General features: G+C 47.9%; 1 protein-coding gene across 1 annotated transcript; it reads right to left on the minus strand.

Moving 5' to 3' along the window:
- Positions 1-3,619: 3,619 nt before the first annotated feature.
- LOC119342205 (glycosyltransferase family 64 protein C4-like) lies at positions 3,620-6,175 on the minus strand. Its single transcript, XM_037614055.1, has 5 exons — positions 5,885-6,175; positions 5,399-5,780; positions 5,110-5,273; positions 4,920-4,990; positions 3,620-3,974 (listed from the first exon to the last, which is right to left on the minus strand). Exons 1-5 carry the CDS (start codon positions 6,121-6,123, stop codon positions 3,814-3,816), a joined length of 1,017 nt encoding a protein of 338 aa, XP_037469952.1. The 5' UTR covers positions 6,124-6,175; the 3' UTR covers positions 3,620-3,813.
- Between the last annotated feature and the right edge of the window lie 1,234 nt (positions 6,176-7,409).

Raw genomic sequence — 7,409 nt, forward strand, 5'->3', positions numbered from 1 at the left:
GACTATTTTCAGACTCATAAAGGCTTGAGACAAGGGGACTCGATGTCTCCCTTCCTATTTAATATAGTGGCGGATATGTTGACCGTTCTTACTGGCAGGGCCAAGGAGAATGGTCTGGTCGATGGACTCGTTCCTCACCTAGTTGATGGGGGAGTTTCCATTTTACAATATGCAGACAACACTATTCTTTTCATGGAGCATGACATTGCAAAAGCTCGAAACATGAAATTGGTCTTATGTCTTTTCGAACAATTGTCGGGGCTTAGAATCAAATTTAACAAGAGTGAATTGTTCTGCTTTGGCCGGGCCAAAGAGGAGCAAGATACATATAGACAATTGTTCGGTTGTGAATTAGGTTCTTTGCCCTTTAGTTATTTAGGCATACCAATTCACCATCGTAAACTCTCCAACAAAGAGTGGAAATGCATCGAAGATCGAATTGAAAAGAAGCTTAGTTGTTGGAAGGGCATGTTAATGTTGTACGGCGGTCGGCTAGTACTTATTAACTCAGTACTTACTAGTATGTCGATGTTCCTGCTATCCTTCTTTGAGGTACCAAAAGTGGTACGGAAGAGACTAGATTTCTTTGGATCTTGATTCTTCTGGCAGTTAGACGAGGCCAAGAAAAAGTATCGTCTAGCACGATGGGATATATTATGCCGACCCAAGGATCAGGGAGGGCTAGGTATTGAGAACCTGGAAATAAAGAATAAATGCCTTATGAGTAAATGGCTATATAGGCTATCAGTAGAGAATGATGGTATGTGGGCACAGATATTACACAACAAATATCTGCAATCGAAAACTCTTGCCCAAGTCACGGCGAGGCCGAATGATTCGTCATTTTGGAAGGGGCTTATGAGAACTAAAGACTTGTTCTTTCGTAGGACCAAATTTCTTGTTGGCAATAGGATGACAACAAGGTTTTGGGAGGATACATGGCTAGGGGAGACGTCATTAGCCATACAATATCCAAGCCTATATAATATTGCGCAACGTAAGGAACATTATGTAGGCACAATATTACAATCTGTCCCCTTGAATATTCAGTTTCGGCGATCTTTAGTTGGGGAGCGTTGGAACTCATGGATTCACTTGGTACGGAGATTGTTATCCGACCAACCCGACTCATTACACTGGAAGTTGGCTCGAAACGGGATGTTCATGATAAAATCTTTTTATATGGATCTTATTAATTCTGGCCCAATCCCGAGATCAATTAATATATGGAAAGTTAAGGTTCCCTTGTGTATTAAAATATTTATATGGTTTGTTCACAAGCAAGTGATCCTCACCGAAGACAATTTGTTAAAGAGACGATGGGTAGGCAGTTCACGATGTTGTTTTTGTGATCATGATGAAACAATTTAACATCTTTTCATAGATTGCCCTCTCGCTAAATTACTTTGGCGAACGATTCATATAGCCTTCAACATCGTCCCACCACTTAGCATTGAATCGTTATTTGGGATGTGGTTAGCTGGAGTGGAACATAATACTGCGGCTCGTATTCGAATTGAAATATGTGTATTTGTGTGGGCTATATGGAACTGCAGGAATGATATGATTTTTAATAGACAACACATTTTAACCTTCTTGAGGTCATCTTCAGAGCTACGGCATGGATCCGTACGTGGTCCTTACTCACTCCTACGGACTTCAGGGAGCCGTTGATTACTGGTGTAACCAATGGGAGATGGTAACACGGTCTATATGCGGTCGCATAACAGGATAGGAGTTTAGGGTCCTAGTCCTTTGTTTCATACCGGTTGTGGCTTTGCGTTTTTTTTTCTTTCTTATGTTTGTTTGCTCCTTTTGCGAGCTGTAATACCTTGCGGACTTTGTGCTACTTTGAGACGTTTAATAATATGGCTGCATGTATCGTTCAGATGCAAGGCGCCGGGGGCAAGCCTCCTTTTCGGAAGAAAAAAACAAGTTGGTTGGATTGACCTCTACAAGTTTTTGTATACGAATTAACTGCCTTTTCGTCAAGGAGGGATTTGGCCATGCTACTCTCTTGGATACTGATCGTGTTAACCATCCATCCGGAGGTGTCGAGAAATGTCTAGAGCATGGGGAAACTGCATTGCAACGTCTCTCCCAATGCAAGCTTGGATATATTTGGAATCTTTTCAAACGAAAGGGTTAAGTTTTTCGTAAATACTTTTTGCTAAACTTTTCCACACTCTCACATGATTCACAGTAGTACGAGACACCAATCGGATGAGGATCGACCGGTCAAATTGCCAGAAATAGCTGGGTGCAGAACTTGCAAGGCAAATAATTATGCAGATTACCGGAAACAAACTATAGTCGGTCAAAAGGTAGGAGAGAACTGCAGGAGCAGGAGGCTACGTACGTACGTGAACCAGCCATGATCGTTCTTTGACCGTTCAACAAGGGAGCGAGGCGAGCAGCGAGCTCGCTATCGGCCTATGGCAGCGTCGCTATCGCTATAAAGGGTGCGCGGAGGCCGTTGTGCTGTGCTCTCCAGTGTCCAGTCTCTCCACTACCGCGCTCCTTCCTAGCCTAGCTCCGCCGCCCGCAGGCCACACCGCCATCGCGCTCTAGCTCCGCCGCCCGCAGGCCACGCCGCCATGTCGTTCCCCGGCGGCACCCCACCGCCCGCGGGAGTGCTGATCATCAACAACTGCCCCGCATGCCAGCAGTGCCAGGCGTGCCTCGCCCCGCAGCCCTGCCCCGCCATCGACGTCGGCAGCCACCTCACCCGCACCGTCAGCATATGGATCAGCTGCATCGTCGCCGTGGTGCTCGTCACCTACCTCATCGCCAGCTACATTCGCCGCCGCCGCCCTGCGACGGCCGTCGTCGCGCCTCCTCCTCCTCCGCGGTCGCTGCCGGGCACACCTCTCCGCGTCCGCGAGCGCGACGCCACCGCGCCGCCCGTCTACGTGCCGCGACCGTACCCCTGCCCCTACTTCGTCAACGTCGTGAACGACGCCGACGAGCTGGAGATGGCCGCGGCGGCGGGCAACATAGCTGCAGCGACCACCGGCTGCGCCGTCATGTAGGGAACACGCCGGCCGCAGGCCCCCTTCGTCGTATCTTTCTCTTCGTATCCGCCGTATGCATCTGTAGGCTCGATCGCTCTGGTATCTTTCTTTCCGTGTACTGGACTGCTGGATTTGTAATGGCACGTCGAGAGCAGAGGATTCGCTGGGTCATATGAAACTGAAGTAAAACTAGCAGTCTGGTCATTAGTGTGGCCTCGTGATAACAATTAACATCAAGGGTATTATTATGTTTACATGACTAGTTCTTCTTGGTTTTCTGTATTGCTACCAAATTGGCATTACTCCTATCTCCTCTACTGGTTGTTGCAAGCTTGAATTTTTTAAATGCTTCCAGCCGGTTGTTGCTAATTCAAACAAGGCACTCCAGGTAATAATGCTAAAAGTAACTGACCATACAGAAAAAGTATGTATCTTCTCCATGTTTCGCCGTCGCTAGCTACTGCTGCATCCATCCATCTTGTGTACCGCGGGGCTCGCTGAATATGCTGCGGCATTCTGCATCTATATATATGAACCTGACTGACAATGCTCAGTATCAATGCTGGAGACAAAAATACGACTCTGTACTGCGCTTGACTAGAGGAGTGTCAAAATTCATAAACAGTTTCAGTTCCCCTGCACATATAATTTACAAAGAGCCGTAGTCTTACAACGGCCACAGTATCTTAGAAGCTGATGAACTATGCACAAGCACACTAGCCTGGTAATATGTGCTAGGCAGCACCCAAGTGAAAGGCCAAACAGAGACAAACCAAACCAAACTGAACTGAAAACCGTGTCACCAAAACCAGCTAGTTCGGCTATCAACAGCCTTGACTGTGGTCGCTACCAGAGGCATATGACCATACATGGAAGCAAATGCATTCAAACATCTAGATCTCCGCAAATCATGGCCTTTTAAACTGCTGATGCCGGACGATCCGATCTCAAATATCCTTCCTGCAGTAAAATTTATAGTGTGGGCATTTGTGTGACCTCCTGATGACAGTAACATCCAGGCTAATATGTTTACATGGCTAGTTCTTTTTTGGTTTTCTGTATTATTGCTTCTATATGGTTGTTGCTAATTCAAAAAAGGCACTTCAAGTAATGCTACATAACTGACCAGCATACAGAAAAAGCAACAAATTTTCAGACTAGCTGTCTTCCTAATCGACACTAGAGTGACGGGTAGAGTTATTGTAACACCGTTCAATCGGGACTTTTGAGGAAATTATCACATTTGATAGCAATATACATACAACTAAGAATTAAGATATTTTAACTATATGAAGTTCAAATTCCGAAAGCCTCGCGTGATCACAATGCCATAAGCCATTTACCAGCAACATAGGTTGTGTTCATGTTCACCATGGGCAAATCTTGCATACAACAACTGGGTTCCATTTAAGTCATCAATCTGACAAAACTTTTGGTAAACAACTATTTTACTGTTCATCGTCAGAATGTTGTGAGGATGAACTCAGTGCTATGGCTTAAATGAAATCTCCCTTTCTTCGCAGATGAGATACTGTGTGCACATAATTTAATATGCTCTAACTGATGCATTCTTCTGAATATATTCAGTTTTTTTTTTCCGGAAAGGGGTCTGAATATATTCAATTCACAAGCTTTCCTGAATGGCAAGTTGGTTGGCAAGAGCATAGCAGGATATCATCTGCAGGTCCCTGTTTCTGCTGATAATCCATTTGGATGACAAAATGTACAGGCAAAAACGCATCAAGATTGAGAGTCTAAAGAAAGACATATGTCGCCTTAAGTAAACTAAGCGTCACTAGTAATTCCCCAATGATGGAATTTATCAGCGAAAAAAATTAAGGGTATATAAGTTCTTCAGAAGATAGCACAGAAGAATTTTAATGGTGCGCAGCGATGCTTACAGACCTTGGACCCATATTGGTGGAGCTCCGGTCACATTTGCAACAAGAAAAGACATAGCAATGTCCTCACAATTCCTGTTAAGCATTGGTGGAAATCTTAATATATCCTACATAGGGCATCATTTCAGCATAATGTACATAACTGAAGAGAACTTTCTACAAATGTAGATGCAGTAATATAGAGTTATATATACCTATTCTCTGTCACATAATCTCGAATAGACGGTAGCATGCGGTTGGTATATAGATCCAAATACCGCTTATGGAGAAAACTCGCTTTGGAAAGTACCATGCTGTATGTCCCTGTCCTCCAAACTGACCACCAGCTTCCATATCTGTACTCCTCAGTGTTGCCTCTCTGCAGAGGAAATTGATCCAGTTAACATAACTAACTTTCTAATAATATCCATGCAGACAAATTCATAACTCATGATCCACTAGAATAAAGAAATACAGCTAGTTATGAAGTGTAGTCGCTTGTACCGGGTCAGCAGGCCAGTGCATCCGGGGCACGAAGCCGACCATGGCAGAGGGCGCGCTCTGCCAGACGCCGAAGGCGAACCGCAGCGTGGAGCACGGCACGACGAGGTCGTCGTCGACCGAGAAGACAGCGTCCGTCCTGAGCCCCTGGATCGGCCTGAACCTGTTGTTGAGGCTGTTTCCCCTGTTCATCACGAACCCAACGTTGACGGCGGCGTGGCTGCAGTTGAGGACGCTCCGGCGCAGGGCCTCGGGCGGCTCCTGCGGCTCGCTCCATACGACGTGGACGGCGTCTACTCCCGCGCAGACGGAGTAGTGCGCGACGGCTCTCTTCAGGAGGTCGTAGCGCTTCCACGTGTTGATCACCACGGCGTAGCCGCTGCCGCTGACGGGAAGGAAGGACGACGGTGTTAGCCGCCGCAGCCGCGGGTAATTAGTCGAGCAGGTGGTGTACGCGTCACCTGTGGCTGGTTATCGGCGAGTACTCACCGTGGCGAGGCGGCGGCGGAAGCATCGGGCTCCGGCCGGTGGAGCGTGATGCAGAGCATGAGGATGGCACCGGCGGCGAGAGCGAGCAGGCACGCGAGGAAGCAGGCGGCGAATCTGCCGGCTCTGGCCGCGGGCGCGTGGCGAGGGGGCACGGGGGCGAGGGGCTGGCGGCGGCGGGCGCCGCTCCACCGGTGCGTCGCGGCCTGCACCTGCAGTAGCTGCTTGGCCATGCCCAGCATCACAGGCAGCGCTCCTCAAGACGATCGATGGCGTCGCGGAAGCAGCCGCGGTCAGAGCAAGAAGAAGAGAGAGACCGAGCTTTCACGGCGAGCGAGCGAAGCCTTGGCCTTGGCGTGTGCCCAGTGTGCACCACCTGACCGGCGATGGCGACACTGAAGTAGTAGTACTAGTCAACTCGCTCGCTCGACGCCAGTGGTGGAGCTGAGGGGAGGGCGAGCTGACTTGAGCTGAGCTGAGCTCGCTTTGCTTTTCCTAATGCAGATGCAGCGGAAGAATCTCCGGCGGTTGGGCCACACCCACGGTGGTCAGTTGGCTGGAGCAGGTGGCAGCGTAAAAGAAACATTCCCCTCCGATCTCGGCTACGCATGGACCGCGCGCACAAATTCAGTGAGAAACATACTCACTCAAGAATAGTTAATCTGAGTTCTATTACTATGTTACTATCTTCATTAAATACATGTCACATAAACAAACTTGTCTTAAAATGCACTAGTAGCTAAGTTACTCACACTATGACCAGTCTTATATGGAGTACAATTTCTAGAGCGTCGCGTATCGGTCCCATCGCTATAATAACCATCATTATGGCTTCTAACGATATTGATCAAAAAAGTCAATTCAGCAAAGTGGCTGTCCCACCTTCCATCGCCATAATTTTTGGCGGGCGCACGACTTCATGTTTGGAGGTTGAACGAGGCGATATGGCGCGCCCTCCATCCATCCAAACATTGGCGCGACGGATATTTAAGGACGCGTGCTCCCTTCAGCCGTCTCTCACATTCTCGCGCCGCCTTCGTTTCATGCCACCGCCGAAGCCCGGATCCCGTGAATTGGCCCGTGTAGCCTTAGCTGACATGTTTCCCCGTCCTCCCACACTTCGTTGCAGCCCCCGCGCCTTCTTCCCGTTGCCACGCCCTCCATGCCACCACTTTCGCCGCGCGGCCTCAAAGTGTTCGATAACTTGCCTAGAGGTAAAATTTTCCAACATTTTCTTGTGGATTTAGTTTACGGCTCATAGATTCATGCAGGTGACATAGGATTCACATTATGTGTGGATGATTTGGATGATGGAGGTAACTTTTTTGTTGATTCTTCGCCGGATTCTCGAGCTACGAGTCCAAGAATGAAATCATGGACACCGAAGAAGATAAGGTGATATTGATGTTGTTGAATGTATAATGTCAAACATAACAAAGAGGAAGCCTTCGGGATCGCAGGTTGGTCATTTCAACTGAGCAGAATCGAAGGCCATGAGCGACGCATGCTCGATTACTTTGTGTTACGT

Source organism: Triticum dicoccoides, chromosome 7B, assembly GCF_002162155.2.
Source record: "Triticum dicoccoides isolate Atlit2015 ecotype Zavitan chromosome 7B, WEW_v2.0, whole genome shotgun sequence".
Lineage (NCBI taxonomy): Eukaryota > Viridiplantae > Streptophyta > Magnoliopsida > Poales > Poaceae > Triticum > Triticum dicoccoides.

What these genes read in the sequence shown, in the direction of transcription:
- LOC119342205 (XM_037614055.1), bottom strand. Translation starts at nt 6,123, where the DNA reads ATGCTGGGCATGGCCAAGCAGCTACTGCAGGTGCAGGCCGCGACGCAC. An exon ending in TCCGCCGCCGCCTCGCCACG is followed by an intron (nt 5,781 to 5,884) that starts GTGAGTACTCGC and finishes CCTTCCCGTCAG; the next exon opens with CGGCAGCGGCTACGCCGTGG. An exon ending in TGCACTGGCCTGCTGACCCG is followed by an intron (nt 5,274 to 5,398) that starts GTACAAGCGACT and finishes TTTCCTCTGCAG; the next exon opens with AGAGGCAACACTGAGGAGTA.